General features: G+C 45.5%; 1 protein-coding gene across 16 annotated transcripts in view; it reads right to left on the reverse strand.

Annotated features, from left to right (window-relative positions):
* VDAC1 (voltage dependent anion channel 1) overlaps nucleotides 1-22,214 on the reverse strand; it is a 79,858-nt gene that overhangs the window by 1,579 nt on the left and 56,065 nt on the right. For 4 of the 16 annotated variants that reach the window (XM_086411599.1, XM_086411594.1, XM_086411585.1 and 1 more), the window contains 7 exons: nucleotides 12,556-12,628; nucleotides 11,968-12,017; nucleotides 10,918-11,070; nucleotides 10,770-10,822; nucleotides 4,681-4,908; nucleotides 1,968-2,118; nucleotides 276-333 (listed from right to left, as the gene is read on the reverse strand). In XM_086411599.1, coding sequence (XP_086267725.1) covers nucleotides 276-333; nucleotides 1,968-2,118; nucleotides 4,681-4,908; nucleotides 10,770-10,822; nucleotides 10,918-11,070; nucleotides 11,968-12,017; nucleotides 12,556-12,622 — 760 coding nt within the window. In that variant the 5' untranslated portion in view covers nucleotides 12,623-12,628. Of the gene's footprint in view, nucleotides 1-275; nucleotides 334-1,967; nucleotides 2,119-4,680; nucleotides 4,909-10,769; nucleotides 10,823-10,917; nucleotides 11,071-11,967; nucleotides 12,018-12,555; nucleotides 12,629-12,720; nucleotides 12,890-14,584; nucleotides 14,628-15,029; nucleotides 15,403-19,863; nucleotides 19,991-22,214 lie in introns of those variants that run through there. The other 12 variants (XM_086411588.1, XM_086411590.1, XM_086411592.1 and 9 more) reach the window with 9 other exon arrangements.

The following is a 22,214-nucleotide window of genomic DNA, read 5'->3' on the forward strand; positions in this document are numbered from 1 at the left end:
GAAATAAGTATCAAGTATTAGGTATACACTGGGACAAAGAATGGAAGAAAATAACTAAAAATGTAATATATGTTAGCCTTGGCCTTTTTTCTCCTACTTATCACCTCTCCTGTTCTCCAAATGTTTTATAATGACAGCACTCCTTTATAAACATTCAACTATAAAATGTGATATACACTCATTTACAATGTTCTGTACAGTTATTTATAAGCAATTAACCTAAAGCAGCAAAACCAGCACCACATTTTAAGACAGCTAATCTCACCAATACATACCTGGCTTTAGGGTCTGAGTATATCCTAATCCTATCAGGCTGGAGTTGTTCACTTTAGCCTAGTCAAGGAAAAGGTAAGAGTGAAAATGTTAAATACTTCATGTTACCGTCTCCGAACTGAATAAGAGCTTTTTAACCAACCAACTCTGGATTTCAGCATCAAATTCTATTTTTTCATGACCTCTTTGTTTACAGGATTCATTAAATTCAATATGAAATATATTAAGTTTAGGAACTACGTCTCAGAAAGTAACACAAAGAGATAACACCATTTTCAATTAAAGGGAAGTTATTATTTACATTTGATTCCTTATGGTATGTGACCCAATTCCATTTATACTGAGTATATCTGTATTTTTAAGTTAGAGCAGGTGAGAACACCTTCACTTATGGCCAGAGACCTAAAAGACTTTCTTGTATAAAAGAGTTCTTCAAGATCTACTTGTTGGGATAAGGAAATACAGAGCAAATATCTGATGAGGTTATGAAGCTTTTGTTAAGTGGCAGAACATTGTTTGAATTTTCTCTTCATGAAAAACAGAAACAAAAACCATAATGACATGAAGGAAATGCAGCACAGACAAGCCTGAATATTTGGAGCAAAAGAATTCCTGAAGAATGACTTAAATCTTATACTTAGTGAGTGCTGATTAATAATCAATAAAGCAAGTGAGTCAATAATAATTTTCCCCTTATTCTCCTGCCTGAGTTGTAGGGAAATCTGGGCCTCTCCCTGACCCCTTTCTGGGAAATGAGAGGTCAGCAGAGCAAGCTCAGGCTGTGAGAACATCGAGTCCTGGCGAAAGCGAGAGCTACCAGGGTGTGTGTTTTTAGACCTGGCATCTCCCACAGAAGAAAAGAGGAAGGAAGGCCTCCAGGCAGGCAGTGCCCCATCTAGCTGTTCCATTTTGCCCATGCCATCCAAATAACATGGCCCCTTTTCCTTTGTTTTAAAGTGCCTAAACTTAAAGAAGCCAAATTCAGTTCCTATCTCAGGAGACTGTAAATTACACAGCCAGCCCAGAAAGCATCCTGCAACATGAGATTTCCTCATTTCACCCCAAAAGGGCTACAGCTGGCAGTGCCCTGTGACAACAGAGATGAGCTCAACAAGATGTAATGCAAAAACTGCAGCAACCCAAGGGTCCACGAGCTATGCTACAGGGGTCTGCAAGATAAGAGGCCAACCAGTCAGTACGAGGACCTGATTTCTTAATATGCAGTACGGGAGCAGGGCAAGAGAATGAAAAGTGAGGGGGAAAGGAACATTTAAAACCTTGGGTTCAAGGTTTACCGTCTGCAGCATGGACTAGGGACTGGTTAGAGAAGAGGCTCCACAGCAAGGCACTCTGGGTCAAACACAAACCCCAGCACTTACCAACTCCTGCCCTTGGGGAAGTCACTCAGCTGCTCTGAGCTTTCAGTTCCTCATTTGTGAAAACATGGATGGCACCTATCTGAAGTGGGTGGTATAAGAACTAAATACAGTAATTCACATGTAATAGGCTCCATACAGTGTTTGGCACCCACAGGAAGTACAGTAAGTACTATTACTCTCATTGTTTTACTCATGGTAAACCCTTTCACAGTGAGAAAAATCACCATCTGAAGCATGGAACTCCATCAGCCCAAGAGGATTCCAACTAAGGGATCAGGTGGGGTCTCAGCAATGCATGATTCCACAGGCACCCACCGAGAAGCAGGCATCAGGGTCAATCTGGTACTTGGCTGCTATTCCGAAGCGAGTGTTGCTGTTTCCTGCGGTCCAGGCCAGATTAACAGCGGTCTCCAACTTCTTGTTCACCTTCTGATAAATGGAGCCACCAAACTCTGTTCCATCATTTCTGCAAATAAGCACAGCACAGATACCAAGCAGCTTAGCAAGGGGGGCTGAGCTGGGCAAAGCCAACTAAGTCTTAACAAAGAATGGGAATGTTGTAAATGGTCTGAACTGATCACAAAACAGGCACCAAATTACAGGAAGCCTGATAGGAATGGCATAGACACCAGGGTTGGGAAGGTTCACAGAAGGTAAAAGCTATCTCAGACATCACTGGGAACATGCAAGGCAGCTCAGTCAACTACTCGGGCTGCATGGAACTTGAAGTTTGCTTCCAAAATATTCTTTAAAATAAAAATGGTGACTAGGGCAATGGGATTGTGAATTCTGAGTGAGTTCTTCCTTCAGCTGCTAAAGTTATTGCATTTATGAAATGCTGTATTATAAACATAGAATCAAGAACAAAGCCAGAAGTGGTAACAAAGTCCAGACCATTCATACTCCTCAGAAGGCAGCCTATAGCCAGTGCTTAGCACCAGCAGCTGCACCCACTGCTGAGGATGCACGGCCAGTAGGAGGAACAGCAATTACAAAAGAACTTAACCTATAATTGAGGCCCGTTGGCCAATGCATACTGTTGACCCATGCTGCCACACCTATAGTCTTGGTGAGCCCTGAAAAGGAGCAACTTGCCATATTATAAAATGTTTCTGTCTTTCAAACATGGAATGAAACCCAGCAGGCCAAACTGTTTCCTCTCTTTGCAGCCTCTAGGAATACCCTCTTCCCCTCCCTGACATTTTTAATATAAAAATACAATGTCAAAATTCTGCTCCATCATTTTGGGTGTCTCCAGTGGAAACGGCACTGGAAACTGTTAAGGCAGAGTCCAGCAAAGAGCCTAGAACTCACTAACCCAACAAAAAAATTGTTGCTGTTTCATTACAAACTCTGCTCTTCACTAATACACTCTCCTAAAGTAGATGCTCACAGAACACATTCTAAGTTCTTAAGTTCTCCCCTGACATTCAGCCAGTCAGACACTGTGATTCCAAAAAGTACAGGAAGAGCCCAGACCCCACCTGATTCATAGGGAATCTAACTTCTTCAGAAGGTCAGTATGCTATAAAACAGCAGCTTGTCAAACACAATAGAGTCTGGAGTGACTGTGGTATAACGCAAAGAGGGAAATTTTCTTGGGCTTAAATGTGTTTAAATGTTAGATTTCTCAATGCATTCTAAAACCAGCAACACTGCCTTCCTGTACTGAACTCTTAAAACCATAGACAGAGGGGAACTCGCTGTACAGAATTCATCTGTATGAAACATACAGAATATCTGTTACACATCTGGGCCTCTGCAAGACCACGGCAACCCAAACTAGCTGTGTCAGTTCCAAAATGAACCATGTCCACTTATTGAAAGCCTTGAGGCTCAGATAAGAAAAACAGCTAACAGTCATCGCTCTTCCTAGAACTGTACAATTTCCCAATTCCAAACCAAGGAAGCACTTTCCGAATCAGCCAAAATTCTCAATTAAAAAAATACTTCTATGCTTGTGATATTTTTCCTGTGACTATCCTGCATGTTATCTTTTTTAAATTTACATTTTTTTTTTACCTTTTTTGAGTTTTTACTTCTGTGAGTTTTTATAGACAAACTTGTGTGGCCAGGATATAGAACAGTCCCACAGTCAAACTCCCCTGTGTGCCTCTTTGTATAACACCCTCCCTGTTCCCCTCTCAACCACTGGGCTGTCCATCTCTATAGTTTTCCTTTGACGTTTTAGTTTTAAAAGACTCAGATTTTATTAATTTTTTATACTAATATACATCTTTATGTTAATTTATTATAAAAAAGACTCAAATTTTTTATTAATAGAAATGTTACTAGTTTAGACACAAATACCATTTACTTTGTAAATTTTAAGTCACTTCTTTAGTGACCTCTAGTGGAAAGAAAGAAATGTGGTAAAGTCGTACCCAACTTATACCACTCATTAGTTTCTTGGATCTACAGAGATATCATGGATGAAATTTTTGTTTCCCTCCAATCTAAATCAGTACTCTACTTCAACCCTCAAGTTTGATTACAAAGGGTCCTCTCTAACCTACTCTGTAATATTCTCTTCCTTTCACAATACTGTCCAGTTAATAAACTTTTAAATGGACTGCCATGCAGAGAAGACAGTATTTAACTGAGACAGTCATCTCCTAATTTGTCTCCCATGCCAACATTCCATTCAGTACAGCAAGCTGGTTCTCAGGCAGTATACAGAGAAAGAGAGAGAGGGCTACAACTCCCCACCCCCATCCTATTAACTAAAATGAAAAGACCGCCAGTGTCCGTAACACTGCAGGGAAGGGATGCTCCTGTGGACTGACATCACGCTCTTGCCATAACTGATCAGTCTTTCTGTGTGCACCAGGGGCAACATTTTACTCTCCACAGAATAGGAAGAACCTACATCACCTCGGGAAACGGGTAAGTGAGAAATAAGAAAAACAGCAGCAGGCCATTTGGCTCATCTGATTCCAACAAACTCACTTCACAGTAATTAAAAATTGCGCTTAGAAAAAAATCATGAACAACAATCCCCAGACTGCACACACTCATGTACACTTACACATTAGTGTGAAGCTGGAACTCATCGGTCTTGTAGCCAACTGCAAAGTTGCTCTGAGTCACTCGAGACTTTGCAGTCTCAAAATTCATCTGGTAGCCAGCCAGCCAACCTTCATAACCCAGCACCAGAGCGCCCCGGATGGAAGGACCAGCTATGTCAAAATCCACATCGCAGCCCAGGTTGATATGTTCCCGCTTGTACCCTGTCTTGATTTTAGCATTTTTTTTCCTGGAGGAAAAGAAATCATATTAAAATCAGAAGTTAACTCATTTCATGACAACCATGCTAGAATACACATTTTAAAAAACTAATCCCTATTTGAATAGGGGGGTAGGAAGGCAAAGCAGGGCCCCAGATCTCCTTAAGCAGCTGTTGCAACCTCTCTTCAACCAAAATCCAAAATAATGCAGAAATGCCACCTTAATGAAGTGAAAACACAGGCTTGTAAAAGAAACACTAAGTGATTTTTACTAGCATCTCCCTATGCTTAATGTAGTGACCTACACAGGCATTCATTAGGTAGAGTGTCACCATGTAATTATGAAACAGATGCATCCTTGCTATTTTCCACATCTGTTGAGGAAAAAAAAAAAAAAAATCTGTCATGAAGCTAGCTATCTAAACAGCAGCTCCTTTTCAACAATTTTCTTTTTTGGTCACATCCCACAGGATGTGGGATCTTAGTTCCCCAGCCAGGGATTGAACCTGGGGCCCCAGCAGTGAGTGCACCAAGTCCTAACCATTGATTGGATCACCAGGGAAGTCCCTAAACAGCAGCTTTTACTATGTGGCTCACTTAGTAAATAAATAAATACTAGATCCCTTCTAAGTAAATTCAACAGGTGGCTTTTAATTCAGTATTCAGAGAATCAGGTAGAGAGGTAGAACCTGGGTTCCTGCAGTCATAAGGGGCCAGGAAGCCTTTGTAGTCTGGACAAGACCCCAGATTTGCATGTATGACCAGATCAGTGCCTCCCTTCCCTATTTCACAAGACCCAGCATTTCTCAGGAAGTGCAGGTGAGTTGTGTCACCTGCAAATACATTATCATCATGCCTTTTACCAAAAATCAGCATTAGAGACAAGATCATATCTATCCAATAAAACTGACTATTTCCACCAGATAGTTTCTGTCATTCAACTGCAAAATGAACATCTTCCACAACAAGAACACTTCCAGTGGAGACCACAGGAGAAAGCAGGTATGCTTCAAGGATCAAGAACCACATAGCCCTGTCCACCCCAACTTCATTCATACTGAGATTAAAGCTTTACCTCCAACACCCAGACTGTGGGCCCTAAATACCATTCCCTCCTAAAAGGAACCAACACTCCTCAGAAAACTGCAGATTACAGGTTGAGGCAGGAAAGGTGCAGGATGAGCTTGATGGGAGCTATCAAAGAACTTGATGTTGGAGCAAAAGGATTGAGAACTAACGTGAAGAGGCTCCCAAGGGCTTCAAACATGGGACAGTATGAGCAATGGATCGAAGTGTATCAAATGTTTCAACCTATGAACTCAAGACACATACACATTGGTCATCTTTAGAGACTAGTGGACCAATGTGTTTTGAAAACAGTTAATAAAAAAGGCACCAAACATGTAACCCACCTTTCCTATACTAACTATACGGCAAGATAACCAGAGTTGATGAGAAGTTTTTCTTTATTGAAATATTCCAGCTAAAAAAAATGAAGCAAAGATAAAGGTAGAAATATCACCAATTTGTAACCCCTTGAGTAGATCATGAATGGCACTAACATACAAAGAGAAAAACCAAACTTCTGTGTGCATCCTTATGGAAGCATATTTCAGCACCACACCCGCCCAATGGACTCTAAATGTGATGAAGCCTCTAGACTTAGCAATCCACAGGAAATGTGGGGGACAGGGGGACAAGTTAAACAACACCACAGAATATAAACAGCAAAATTTATGCGTAATTCTAGAAAACAAATGATCTCATTTAAACAAATAAATCTCAAGGGGGAAAAAAAAAAAACAAGATTCTTAAAAACTAAGATTAAGGGGCCATATGAACCAATCTTTATGTATAGACAATTTTTGATTCTATAAAAAAGTTTCATGAAATCAGCTAAATCTGAAGAGACAATATGAAGAAATTATGATTAATTTTCACAACGTAATATCGTGGTTATGCTTTCTTCAAAAGGAATCTTATTTAAAGATACATATTAAAATATACACAGATAAAATTATGTGATATCTGTTATTCAAAATAATCTGAGGGTAGGAGGGATTGATTATGGATGTATAAATTAAACATGACTGGCCATGGGATGATAATTATTAAAAGCTCGGTGATGAAAACATGATGAAGGTATAATATACTTTTTGGCATTCGTTTGCATGTTTGAAATTTTCAGTAATAAAAAATGTAAAGATTAAACACTCCAAGTTTCAATGAGTCAAAATTTCAGAGATCACAGGTGAAAATAAAACTAACAGCCTTCCCTAGTGACAGTGAAACTTGCAACTTTTGTTCAAGTTGCCTCTGGGCATTCTCGCAAGCTTTGAAGAAAAGGAGTGCCAGCCAAACTCTCTCTCTCTCAGGAAGAAAAACTTAAGGGGCTTCCCTGATGGTCCAGTGGTTAAGACTCCATGCTCCCAACGCAGGGGGAACATGTTCGATCCTTGGTCAAGGAACTAAGATCTTGCAAGCTGCACGGGGTAGCCAAAAGGAAAAAAAGAAAACAAACCTATTTAGGTCTGCCTGCTCTTTAGAGGAAGAAACCTGGGTTATGATGATGTACCTAACTGGCACCAAACAGGGTAGGGTAACTGATGGAAAAAACAGCTGCTCAGAGGCTGACATTTAGAAAGAGGGAGAAACCAAGACATGGACATAGCAGGCATCTTCTGACCACAGGGAAAACGCGGCTGCTGACACAAAATACAACACCTGTGACGGGGGCTCTGACCAGGGGTGTGGACCAGCCGCAGTGGACAGTTACAAGGTGCCTCCATGTATCACCTCCATGGATTCTGGCCAGAGGCACCAGGTCCCAGGGAATGCGCACTGCTGGGGCGGTGACTCAGGCTTCTCTCCAGGCTTGGCTCTAGGCAGCATTCCACACCTTTGGACCTTTTCCCCTTTCAGATATTACTGGGATTCTTTTGAAGCTATTTAAACAATGGTGCTAATTTGACAAGCATTTGAGAGGTATACTCTGCTGCTGCTGCTAAGTCATTTCAGTCGTGTCTGACTCTGTGCGACCCCATAGACAGCAGCCACCAGGCTCCCCCGTCCCTGGGATTCTCCAGGCAAGAACACTGGAGTGGGTTGCCATTTCCTTCTCCAATGCATGAAAGTGAAAAGTGAAAGTGAAGTCGCTCAGTCGTATCTGACTCTTAGCAACCCCATGGACTGCAGCCTACCAGGCTCCTCCATCCATGGGACTTTCCAGGCAAGAGTACTGGAGTGGGGTGCCATCGCCTTCTCCGGAGAGGTATAGTCTAAGCTGTGGTTAATGAGCTGGCTTTATATGTGGCAGGTACCAGTGTCCTGATGAGGTCGTCTGCAGCCTCATCCGGCTGTGGTGATGTTTAGCTCCTTAAAGGAAGCCAGGATGCTTTCCCAGGCTGTACCCCTCAGACACTTGGAAAGACAGCTTTCATTTCCAATCTTCACCAAGTCATCAAAACCTTCCTCAAATACCCAATAGCAATGAGTACATCTTGTGCCCACAGTCTTGGTTTCTAAACACCATTCCTCAATAAAAGGAACCAAAGCTTCTTGGAGAAATGGCTGATAGCAGGACTAGAAAAGGACAAGGACATTTTCTGAAGAAGTATTCATGACAGGGGCTTGTCAAAAACACACAGGACGTCAACTTGAAGGCACTCCCAATGGCCATACCTGGGACAGCATGAGAAACTAAATTATAGTACTGATTATAAACTGTACAGTAAAATAAATGTCTAAGAATCCATACTGATACAAATAACTGATCAAATAAATAAAAGGTGGTGAAGGAAGAACTCTTCTTCACAGTAAAATCTCAATAAATGTAGAAGGGATGATGGGAACAGAAAATCACCATTTGCCAAACATAATTGTTATAGGCCAGAATCACTAATGGATGCTAATACTTGTTGAGTCAAAGTATAAAAAATAAAATATCTGCATGGTCTCAAAGCATCTCCCAGACAAGATACTTGTTAATTATAAAGAGAAAAAAATTAGTTTTACAGCTAAATCTGCAAACACCACTTTAATCAAGTGACCCAAGTACCATCACCAGTAAGGAGGCACATTAACATATACCTCCTGATGTCATACACCAAGATGGAGAGAACACAACATGATGTCTGTGGTTGTCACAAATGCATAACCTGCGTTTAACCATGAGAAAACATCAGACAAATCCAAACCGAAGGATTCTACAAAGTAATTGGCCAATTATCTTTCAAAGTGACAAAGTCATAAAAGATAAAGACTATGCCCCAGGTTAGAAGAGACAAAGGAGACTTTGCAATTAAAAGCAATGTAGTATCCTGAACTAGATCATGAACGAGAAATAAGACATCAGAAGGACAAAAGATTAGCTAACAAATCTCCTGGTCTGATAATTATATGAGATATTAACATTAGGAGAAGGCAAGTAAAGAATATAAGAGGATTCTGTACACTATTTGTGCAACATTTTTATATATGTTAAGTATAAAAATAGTTAAATATGCAAATAAAAAAACTTTTCAGTTATGTATGTATTACTGCAAGTCTTAGAGACATCTCTGCAAACTCCCCAAAGGCAGTGAGAAAACCCTTTACAAATTCCAAAGTGTGCCACCTCAGGGCAGCAGGCAAAGTCCTAAACAGCAAATTCAGGCATGTGGGCACATCCTCCAGCCCTCGTGCTATCAGTGTCTCTCTGGATAACTTCTCCCATCACGGTGCCTGGGGGAAGCAGACAAGCAGGAAGGCCATGCTCCTGCAGGAGAAACTCCAGTAGAGATGAGAACAAGGTAAATTCAACTCCTGGCCAATAATCTTCAGACCACCCATAATCAAGTTATAAAAAGACTACAACCTAGAGGCAGGATCCCAATGTGCCCAGTCCTTGTGGTCACCCTGCACAGGGTCTGAACTCGGGAGAGTCTCCCTCTAATAAATATTCATTGGAAGAAGAAAAAGGAAGGAGAGAGAGAAGAAAATAACATGAAATGGCAAAAAATGGAATTCAGAATGCCACTGAACCACACACCTAAAAGATGGTTGAGGCAGTAAATTTTATGTGCATTTTACCATAATTTTTAAAAACTAAAAAAACTAGGAAATGAAATTCAATACACGCCCTTGAGGCTTATCATCAGTGTGCAAAACAACCTTCCCAGATCTAAAAGACCCAACTGCTGAGTGGAAAAAAACAAGAGTGTGTTCTGGAGGAGAACAACTCCCTCAGCCACTATGAAAAGCTCCAGGAGCTGAGGCAGACCAACACATCCTCTTGCCTCCCGTGCTATGCCATGCTTAGTCACCAAATCACGTCCGACTCTTTGCAATCTCATTGACTGTAGCCCGCCAGGCTTCTCTGTCCATGAGATTCTCCAGACAAGAATACTGGAATAGGCTGCCATTTTCTTCCCGCAGGGGATCTTCCTGATCCAGGGAGCGAACCTGCATCTTGTGTCTCCTGCACTGCAGCACTGATGGCTCATTACCTGCTGAGCCATCAGGGAAGACCCAGGTCCTTATTAACCAGCAAGCCTAATCTGCCTGTGGCTGGAGGGCCTGAAGCAGAAAAGCGAAGCCTCAGGAGCCACCTTGCAATTAAGCCCACACACTCTCAGTGTCCCTAAGTAGGAAGCTGGGGAAAGGGCTCTCCAGCCTGAAAAAAATGAGGCTGGCAACAGTGACCCATTAGCCCCTGCTTCCAAACACTGCCCTATAGCCTTGGCCTCTTAACATTACAAGCAGCCTCACTCACATGGAATGGAGCATCACTGGACCAGAAGTCCTGCAGCCTCCTCAGCTGAGGCCAGGAAAACAATAACAAACAGCACAGAATGAACCTTACTATAAAACACTGCTAAGTGTCCTTAAGGAGAAAACATGAAATTCTTACCCAGTGTTTGGTGAGAAGGATGAATCGAAGGTCAGCTTCAGGCCACGTGCAAGCTGAACAGAAAAGAAATTCACCAACAGGTTTAGTCACAAGACAGGCCAGCAGATGTCACTTGATAAAACTGCGTTTTTCCACAGGTGAGCATTACCTGATCTTCCACAGTAATCTCCGTGCCCAGCGTGTTGTCAGTGTTCCATTTCTCTGTAAACGTCAGACCATATTCAGTCCATCTGTACTTGGTTTCCAGGCTGCCCGTCACTTTGGTGGTCTCGGTGTTGGCTGAACCTGAGCTCGTAAATTCCTTTAAAGAAGACAGTCACAGCCTGCATGCCAGCACTTCATTCTGCATCACTCCACCCCTAAATGGACTGCACTTTCCTTTATGCAAGAGGTGAGACCCTGAATGTGTGGGTGCCAAAGCTCCATCTATAATTCAATTAGATAAAGTGTCAAAAAGGCTTCCCCGGTGGCTCAGTGGTAAAGAATCCGCCTGCCAATATAGGAGATGCGAATTCTATCCTTGGATTGGAAAGATTCCCTGGAGAAGGAAATAGCAACCTATTCTGGTATTCTTGCCTAGGAAATCCCAAGGACAGAGGAGCCTGGTGGGCTACAGTCCATGGGGTCGCAGAGTTGGACACGACTTTGCAACTAAACAACTATTTAAAGATGGAATCCGCTAACTAAAGGAATCTTACAGAGAATTCTATATCAGGAGACAGCTTCCTTCCTCCTCTGCAAGTCTTCAGTCTGGACAGGAAGGCATCCTGTCCTCCTTCCAGCCTGTCTCCAGGCTCACACAGAGAAAAAGCTTTGAGCTAAAGCGGACATCGCAGTAATTCTACCCAAAACTTCTTCCTGCCGACAATCACCACATGCACAATCTAAAAGAAACTACTAATTTTTTTCTTTTAATAATCATGTGGTATGGAACACAGGTCAATTTTGAAATAAGATACATAAGGAAAAATAAATCAGAGGCCTGCCTCATATTCCTATGAGTAGTAATAGATGCTGAATTGGGGACCTAGTAGCTTGGTTCCCCTGGACCACCCATTCCACAGAAGATGCAATAAATGTGACAACCACAAGTTGCCACAATCAGAAAAGTTCCTTTGTTTGCCACTCAGATGGAAGTTATTTATTATTTACTGATCTACAATAAATATCCATACTCCATGTGGGCCAGACAACTTACCAGTCCATTCTCAGATTTTGTTTTCAGATCAAGTTTTATTAAGCCAAATCCTAAAGAAAGAACATGGTCACTGTTAATAGATTAAATAACTCAAGAGCAGCATCTCTGCCTCCCTTAGGAAATCTTAAAAATGCCATGAGTGTAGAGGGTACCAGTCTCCACTGCTGCCTGCCTCTGTGGGTGGAGCTTGGTTGCCATGGAGCCTGGTTGCCACGGAACAGTGGCAGATAGAACAGGCACAGCCCCACCTGCAGTCCCAGAGGAGTCTGAGAAAAAGGTGTGTGACAGCGTGAGCACCAGCCTAAGGACAGGCTAAATTTAGAAGCTGCAGTCCACCGCAGCGGCACCCAGACCTGCTCCCGCCTGGGAGAGGAAACAGGAAGGTCCACTTGTCTGAGCAATTCGCTAGCCTACCTGGACTGGGTGCACGACCAAAACTGCGTGACTAGCCACAGAAGGCTTATCCTTTTTCCCTGACATGAAGGTTCTAAGAGCTGACTGACCCAGCTCTCTCAAACTGTGACGGGTAGAATACCAAACAAGCAAACCCAGTCTCTGAGCTGAAAGGCCACTCCATGCAACACTCACCATAGCCCTTGGTGAAGACATCCCTGGCAGATTTGCCAAGATCAGCATACGTGGGAGGCACAGCCATCTTCTGCTATAATAAAAGAATCACCAAAATAAACACCCTGGAAATTACAGATATTCATTTTCCACCAATAAAAATCATCAGCACTGACTTCCAGGTACCTTTTTCCCCCAGGTGTGTGCCGTCTCCTGCTTCTTGTGCGGCCAGAAGTGGAAACACCCAGTAGGTTTTTACTGACAGCAGACCAGTCTGACCTTGGAGACCTCTTCTCCTAGGTATTCCCAGGATTAAGCACAGGCCCAGAATATGGCAGGAGTCAGTCAGTATTTGCTAAATGAATTGATTGTCAAAGACACACTCCCATGAGCCAGCTACTTTACTGAACTGCAGGACTCTTGCCAATAAGACATTATCTCCTTACAAAATATTGACTGCTAGGACATTAAATACACTGAATAGAAATCAGGGCTTTTCAGAGTATCATATTTTCCAGACAATTCTGATTTCATTCATTCAACAAACATTTATGGAGTACCTACTATGTGTCAGAATGGACTCAACATTTCATAAAACATTTGTATTTTATGGGAACCCACTTTTAGAGTATCATATTCCTCACAGAGGAAAGAGTAAAACCTACCTACCTAACTAGGCAACTTTTTCCCATGGAAGGAAATGCAAACACATCCCTCCCAAATTTAATTCGAACAAACATCTACTTAGTGCCAATGTGACTTTATTTTTAAAACTATCAAAGTACTACTTGGGATTGATGTATATCACTATGTCAGTCAACAAGCATTTATTAAACACCTCAGTGTTCAAGGAAGGCAAGAACTTCAAATAGTCCTCACCCTAAGGACCAGGCTGTGTTGTTGGGAGCCTCCGCATTGACACATTATGTACCCAGAATTAAGACTCTAATCTGGATGGCACACACCCCGTGCTCCACCCAGGAGGAGAGGGGAACGGGAGAAAGCATTATCTTCTGCATCTTCTTCATCTCCAAAATTGTTAGCCTCAACTGCCCAAAACTTCAAGTAACCCAAAGATGTATCTATTTTAAATACAGGACACCTAAATTACCAAACTGGAGCTGCATCCACCCATGTAAAGTCACATACAAATGTACCCACATAAATAAACATCCACAGGGCATGTTCCTGGTTCAGTGGGAAACCAATGAAAAGTGGTCCAAGTGACCCCAGGGGAGCAGGATCACAAGTGCAAGTTCAGCCTGACCAAAGCCTTAACTTCAAAGACTCTGCAGGGAGCACACAGAACCAATGAGCATAATGTTTAAAAACAAACAAACCTGTAAGCCTCCACAATTTAAATGCTAAAACTGTGGTCCAAGTCCTAGTTTACTTTTTTTCAGAGGTTTTGCTAGCTCTGTCCCAGCTCCCTTTTGTATCAGAGCAGAGAGGAGCAGCCCAGTAATCTGTTTACGTGATCCTATTTTTGTTGCTGTTGTTATTTCTCGCACATGATCAGGCTGGAACCAAAGGCAACTCAGTCCACATTAGGATCAGGGCACAAAGAACATGGGGGAAGACCCATTTTAGGCAGCTTCGACTGGTTTTTTCCCAAGTCTGCAGACTCCCCTCTCCCAACCCGTTCCCCTTTCACCCCAAACGAACCCCGTAGGCACACCCCACCCCCCAGGGACAGACCAGGAAACCAACCACCAGGCCCTCCCTGCTTTAGCCCACAGATGGGCCTGGGCCCCTCCCAGGAGAAGGAAACAACCAGGGATTGAAGGCTGAGGTAACAGAGCCCCAAGGAAACATGCAGAATGTCTCAGCAAAGGGCCCCAAACGTTCTGCACACACACCAGCACTGACAGTTATCAGTGGACACAGGACCCCTCTTCAGTGCTGTCCCCTTCCCACCTGGGCCACAAACTCAGCCCCAGCCAGGTGACAGAGAGAACAGTCCATACCAACATCTCCAGGTCAGCTAAGACCCCCGGTACCTCAGGGGTCAGGGCCTTCCCAAGTACCCTCCCCTGGCTCCAGGACCCACCTCACCAGGCACACGCAGCTTTCACATCTGGACCGGTCCATCCCTCAGGAAAGAGGCAGAACACTCATCATTTAATGCTCCCCAAATGCCCTTGCTTATCCCTAATCCCCAAAACTGAAAAGCAAAGCCACCTGTCAAAACACACTCCACCCACAGCAAAAATCACCCTAAAGTGGCCACTAAGGAGATTACCATCCAGGACAAGAGAGGTGGGATGGCGGAGCGAGCGCTCATAAGACCAGGCTCTCCTTGCGTCCCCAGCGCAGCAGCTGGCAGGGAGGGTGCACAGGAGCCACGGGCTGAGTGGAGCCAAACCCGCTCCTCAGCCTGAGGCAACACCGCCAAGGAGGGCATGACCCTGACGCCCTCTTCACCAAAGGCTCCCTACAACTATGTGGCTGTAGCTCCCGCTTCTGCTCTTCCTGCAGTCTTCCTCTCTGCCTACCTCTTGTCTCTTGCTGCACTTATCTGACAGGACTGAAGCAGTTCCGCCTGTTTGAGCTCAGCCTTCTTACAGCGGCAAACAGCACCCAACACAGTCCTCAGCACCTGCTTCAAAAACAATCTCACTGTAGAAATAATGATTGCCACCCGTGCTTTCTCAGGCCAGGACTAGATGGGGAGGGAACTCAGCGTCCTGCTTTCTCACTTAACAGCCTGCCTGCACTGACTCGCCGGCTGAATCCTGGTCCTGGCCCCTCCCGCCGCCTGGATCGGCTCCAGACCACTCCCCATTCGTCTCTGCAGCATCCGTCCAAGTGTCTTCAGAAAAGGGAACCATCAAGTGCTGCTGGTGAGGGTGTAAACTGGCGCAGCCACTGCGGAAAACAGTATGGAGATTCTTAGAAATATCACATGATCCAGCAATTCTACTTCCAGTATTTATCCAAAGGATACAAAAACACTAATCCGTTAAGACATATGCACTCCTATCCTCGTCGCTGCACTACTTACAACAGCCAAGAAATGGAAACAGCCTACAAGCCCATCAGCAACTGAATGGATACTGAAGATGTGGCACGTTTGTGTATGTATGTGTCTGTGTGTGCATCCACACGCACGTGACATAATACTACTCAGCCATTGGGAAAAAAAAAAGATGAAATCTGGCCATTTATGACAACATGGATGGACCTTGAGGGTATCATGCTAAATTAAATAAGTCAGATGGAGAAGACTTTTATGTAACCTCCATCTTGGAGGGACATATCCTCTTTGAATCCCCTATGATTTCACTCATATGTGGAGTGCAAAAAAAAGAGACAAAAATAAATGAACCCAAACAAACACAGGGCAGTGGTTACCAGAAGGGAAAAGGATGGTGGGTGGGCGTGGGGGGTGAGGGTGAAGGATCAACTATATGGTGACAGATAGGAACTAAATTCTTGGTGGTGAGCACACCGCAGTGGATACAGAAGTAGGAATATATGGTTGTACACGTGAAACACAGACTGTTATAAGAGGCTCAGCTTCCAGAGACTGAGCATAAAACAGGATATTCTGACATGGGCAGGCAGCCAGCCTTGGACAGATGGAAATCAGAAGGGGAAGGCAAGACCCCAGGTCTCTACCTGGGTGATGGCTTCAAGGCAAAGCCTGGGAGCTTGGTTCCCAAAGATAAGTGGGAAGCAAGAAATGGCCAGGTCAGGCTGAGCAGACCTGCCTGTAGTCACTGATGACTTTGAGAAAGACAAATAAGTCACACCAGAAGACAGGAATCGCTGGTTCCCCTCCACTGCCTGCCAGCCTACCTACCCAACACTCCTTGGCTGACCTTGAACAGATTATGCAAGCTCCACTCCAGCTGAGGAATGAAAAGCCAGCCCATACTGGAAGCTCAGAGGGGAGAGATGGTATATCGCCCAGCATGGTCTGCATAACAGTTATGTAACCTCCATCATGGGGGGACATATCCTCCTGGACTCATGAGCTACATGACAGTGACAGCTTCTCTGCTCCCAGTGCCCCACTACCCCTACAAAATGCACACCTACCCCCAGATCACACCACTGAACTCAAAGCATCCCAGAGCCTAGCATGCGCACATTTATCCAAAATACGGAAAAGGCTATGTGTACAAACATGCCAAGGCCTAGTAAATGGCAGGTATTCAGCATAAATGTCTGTTTCATGAGTAAATGTGCAGCAAGCATCAAAGTATTTTTACAGCAGAAAAGAAAGGAAACAGTATCTGATAACAGGGACTAAGTGAACAATGTAACCAGGAGGCAGGAGCTCCCTCCACGGGGAAGCTGCAGCACCGCCACAGGTGGGGGCAGGCGCGTGCTCAAAGGGACTCTGCAGGGGGCGACATGGGCTCCATCACCTCCGCTGGGCTTTTCTGGTGGGTGGGGGTGGCTGCCAGGGGTGGACCCAAGTCATGTCTAAGTCTTTGCAACCCCACGGACTGTAGCCCGCCAGGCTCTTCTATCCATGGGATTCTCCAGGCAAAAATACTGGAGTGGGGGCTTCCCAGGTGGCTCAATGGTAAAGAATCCACCTGCCAATGTAGGAGACACAGGAGACATGGGTTCGATCCCTGATCTGGGAAAATCCCACATGCTATAGAGCAACTAAGCTTGTGTGCCTCAACTATTGAACTTGTGCTTTTGAGCTCAGGAACCACAGCTATTGAACCCACATGCCATGACTACTGAAGCCTGTGCGCCCAGAGTGTGTGCTCTACAACAAGAAGCCGCAGCATGGAAAAGCCTGTGCCCCCCCAACTACAGGGCTGCCCCCTCTCATGGCAACTAGAGGAAAGCCCATGCAGCAACAAAGAGCCAGTGCAGCCAAAATATAAATAAATAAAAATTATTATTATTTTTTTTTAAAGAATTCTGGAGTGGGTTGCCATGTCCTGCTCCAGGAGATCTTCCTGACCCAGGGATCGAACCAGTGTTTCCTGCCTTGCAGGTGGATTCTTCACCGCTGAGCCACCCAGCAAGTCCACCACGGATGTTGGGGAGACCCACAACTAACATGCCCCATCCTCACAATGTCCTAAGGAATGCTGAACTCAAGCTGAGGAGACCAACCAAGCGCCTTCAGAAGACAGCACTGCCACTGCTAACCTCAGAACCAAGCATGGACTTTATTCAAAGGGCTTCAAGGAGCCACATTATAGAGATGACACATCTGTGTTTGGGAAGCTCACTCAACCAACAGATTAGCAGAAATATAAACAACAGTATCTACTGCTGGTGAAAACGCGCACTCCCATTCTCGCCAAGTAGGAGAGTATAGTACAGTCCAGTCCCCGAGGGGCCCATTGCTGGCAGCGCCCAAGTGGACATGCAGTAATTCCAGTGGCAATTCTACTGCTAGGAACACACTTGCAGGGCACCCAATGCTCGCGAGGATGCCCACTGCAGGGTTATTTTTAACACAGTACCCAGAAGCAACCTAAATGTCCACCAACAGAGAAACAAATGAATAAAAATTACAGTGCTTGCAAACTAAGGAACACCGTGTGGTAATCAAAAAGAATGAGGGAGATTTCCACATGGTGGCACAGAAAGCCCCTAACAGGTCAATGAAAAATGCAAGTCACAGAATATGTATAATTCCACGTGACTGAAGGAAAATTTACTGTAGCTACCTCGGAGCTGCTTCTAGAACAGAAAAAAAGGGGCTTAGGAAAGGAGTGAGATGAAAATAGCATTTTCATTTTTGATTCTATTTAATCACTTAAGTTGTCTGGGCACTTGATAATTTTTTTCTAAGCTAGGAACAGAAAATTTAAAAACCTAACAAATGTGTCTGAAATTAAGCCACGTAGCATTCACGATGCCACAAGTCACACTGCAAAAGGCTGCTGCAGCAGAAGTACCAAAAGGAAAAGCTCTCTTAGTGTCTATACTGGTTCCAGGAACGGATTGAAATCACAGAGGTGGCAGGGCTAACAGGTAAGGCCTGTGGGGGGCACATTCAACCCTCAGGTGACCAGCTGTAGCTTTGGCCACCCTGCCCAGAAGGCAGGAGGAGGGCAGAGCTCCCTAACTTCAGTGTGCATGACTCGCCTGAGGCACTGACTCAGAAGCCTCCTTCCCCCCCACAGCAGCCTTTCACTGCTTATCACACAGGCAGGGCAGCCCTCAGATGCCATGGAGAAGAGTGCGCTGGCTCCCCGCACCACACCCACCAGAATCCCCCACTTTGAAGTATGCTCTTTTCTCCGCAGAAGCTCCCTTGGAAGGATCCAGGCAGCAGAGCCTTGATGCCCTCAGAGAGCCAATGACCACTGCAGTGGCCGATACAGAGAGCGGGGTGGCCACAGGTCCAAAGGGCTCAGGCAGGAACAGCTGAGAGCAAGTCTTCTGAACACAGGTAACACCCAGTGAGTCAAGAGACGGTATTTTCAATGACAAGGGTATACAAGGACTAGGATCTAAACATCAAGAGCCACCTGCCGTGGAATTTCTCCACTCATCTGCGTACCCAGGTAGCAGGGCACAGTGACTAATGGAAGGGGCTACGAGACTGGCAGAGGTTCCAGCTGTGTGACTTTGGACAAGCCACTTGTACGCCTAGGGTCTCATTTTGCTCATCTCTAAAATGGGGCTAACAGAGTCTTTCTGCTGCCATTGTTGCAAGGATTGAGTAAGGCAAACAGAACACGTAGAATTGTCTGACACACGGTGAGTACTTGATAAATGGTAGTGAAATGGTAGTGTGGCCACAGGCCACTATTCTTGATATTCTCTGTTTGCCCCGCCAGATGCACTTTCCTCCTCCATCCTAATCTGTGCCCCAAGAACTGATCATGCGGCTGTGGGGTAGGCTCAGCCAATAGGGAGTACCAGCAGAAGATGGGAGAGTGAAGTTGGGGTATTCGTCTCCCCAACGTCATCCCTCCCTGTTGGGCCTCAGGTGGGCAGTGACTTCCCCCTACTCAAGGCCACATCTCCTGCCAAAGGGCCCCCTCCTGGTTCTAAAGGACCCAGAGGCCCACACTCCTTCTCAGGTCCCCACACTCTGTCCACACCTTTGCAAATGATCCGTTCATCATTCTTTCTTTAATTACGCCATGGGACTGTACATCTGATTCCCGCAGGTCCTGAATCCACACACAATCATCACCATCAGCATCATCATCTTTGGTTCCCCTTAGGAAGGGAGACTTGTACAAAAGCCTTTGGCTCTGCTCTTTCTTTTTCCTTTTTTTAATATTTATTTATTTGGCTGCTCTGGGTCTTAGTTGTGGCACTCAGGATCTTCGATCTTCCTTGTGGCGTGGGGGATCTTTAGTTGCAGCATGTGAGATCTAGTTTCCTTACCAGTGATCGAACCCGGGCGCCCTGCATTGGGAGCACGGAGTCTTAGCCAGTAGACCACCAGAGAAGTCGCAGCTCTGCTATTTCTACCGCCATTCTAGGCAATCTGTGATGGCAGAACTGGGCCAGCCTGTAAGAGGAGCATCAGACCAGCCAGGGATTAGAGCAAAAGCAACTCCTCCAAACTCTGGGGACCAGGAAAAGAAACTTCTCCACAAGGAGGCAAGAGCTGCTCTGAAAACCAACACGTGAGGCCAACACCATCAGGAGCCTCGCTACACCCCTACCCCTCACTTTCTCACCAGAAGAGGCAGCCCAGGAGAATGGCTTTGACTGGATCTCCGGGATGCTGGCAAAGCAATGCCCGGGCTCGGGGAGGTCTGCGCTCTCAGTGCAGCTGTCCTCCTCCCCCCACCCTTCCAAGAGTGTCTCACAGAGGGCAGCCAGGCTTTCCAGGCGTTGCTTCTATTTTAAAACACCCTGGAAGTGGGGCCACCACCGGCACAGCCTTCCACAAGCCTCAAGAGAATGTAGCTGACTTAGGGACACCCTGCCTGCCCACCCATCCATCAAGAGGAGGAGACCTGGGCTGGCAGGCAGCACGCCAAGGTCTGGGTCCCAGGAGCCCCTGGGGCTCCTGCCTGAGCAGGAGGTTCGCTGCCTGGCTTGCCCCAGTGGGGATAAAACAGACAGTGCTTGGGCAGGTAGACTCGGGAGTCCAGCACACCTGAGTTCCAATTCTACTCCACCACCACTCTCTCATTCTTAGATCTTAGGCAGGTCATAACCTATCTGCATCTCCTTTCTCTTCAGTTCCAGTGCAGGGTAAGAGTACTTGACTCAGCAGCCTCTCAAGGACTAAATGAGATTGCTGGTATAAAGCACTTCGTACAGCAGCAACTTAGTACAGAAACAACTAAACAACAACACAGTAGTTGGTACCCAGAAAACACGTAACAGGTACAGGTAGTATTTATTTAAGATTGTCATTTTATATGTTTCCTATCATAATTACAGCTGCTGGGCAGGTTGCCAAAAGGTCATCCTCAATCACAGGGTCCAGACTCCTCCCCAACCATAATGAGGCATTGTTTAGCTGAATACTGTCCAGCCAGGTCCTGGAAGAATGCCTCCCTCCTCATCCCAAGAAAAAACTGACCCTTCTCCTGGCAAACACCCTGAGCCACTGCCCTTGCAATAAACAGAGTGACTCCACTGACTGCTGCTCACTGACAGCTGGCCTACACCCACTCAGGTACACACTCACTCTGATCAGTGTGTAAAAGAGTAACACTTCCCCTCTGAACAGCAAGGTCCACCTTTCAAAAGGCAAGCAAATCTATTAGCTGCTCAGTGGCACCTTGGAGCGGCAGCTGCAGAGTGAAAGCACCAGGACTCGGGGCTGGCCAGCCCAGACCCTGAATTCCAACGCATTCCCACTGAGCTGTGTAACCTTGAGACGGTTATCTCACCACTCTGTGTCAAGCCTCCTGACCCACGAAATGGAAACAACAGTACTCCTCCCCCAGGGCTCGGAGGGCAGCGGATTCAACATCATAGTTCATGTGTCAACCGGCCAGGAGGGTGCTGAGCAGGCCCTCAGTAAAGAATGGCTGAAACGATCATCATCACACTCTTACAGCAGAGAAACAGGAACGAGCAAGTAACTCGGCCTGTACTAGACCCTGCGGCTCACGTCAGAGCTGTGTTGCACGAGCTCAGTCTGCTCCCCAGGACTCTTTCCAGCATAGTTCCAGGTAAAGAGCTAAGATTCCCACTCAGCCTCAGCCCTGGGAGAGCAGGCAGTGAAATGGAAGCTTGTGCCCAAGTGCAACTGAGGGGCGACCAGAGTGGAGCCCAAGGCTGCCCTGAGCACCCTGAGGGGCTGCCTGCAGGCTTGGGCTGACTCTCAGGCACATGTGCCTCTCTTACCAAAGATGTCACTCCTTCAGAAATCCCCATTGACAGCAAAGTGGACTTTGGAAGCATCTTACCAGCAAAGGTAGGGGTGAATATCCCCCATGACCACCAGCTTGGAGGTGGTTGTCCACATCTGCCTAGCATCCAATGGGGCCAGAGACCCACAGACAACTCCCCACTCCCGGTCCTCCCCTGAGCTCCTCTGTTTATCTACAAACAGCCCATGCCTACAGAATAGCAGAAATAAAGTAATCAACTGGGAACAGCCTCCAACCCCAGGGTCAAGCACTTTATTTAGGACAACTCCATCAGAAGCCTCTGACCCACTCACCATCAGAGAGGGAAGAGGCACCAGGCCCACGGGCTTTAGGAGAATCCTCTTCACCAATGTCACCCTCCCCTACAAGCCAGAAACGCCAGTTCAACAAGCTTCC

This window comes from Bos grunniens, chromosome 7 (assembly GCF_055505025.1).
Source record: "Bos grunniens cultivar Pamir isolate PY7600 chromosome 7, Bosgru_T2T1.0, whole genome shotgun sequence".
Lineage (NCBI taxonomy): Eukaryota > Metazoa > Chordata > Mammalia > Artiodactyla > Bovidae > Bos > Bos grunniens.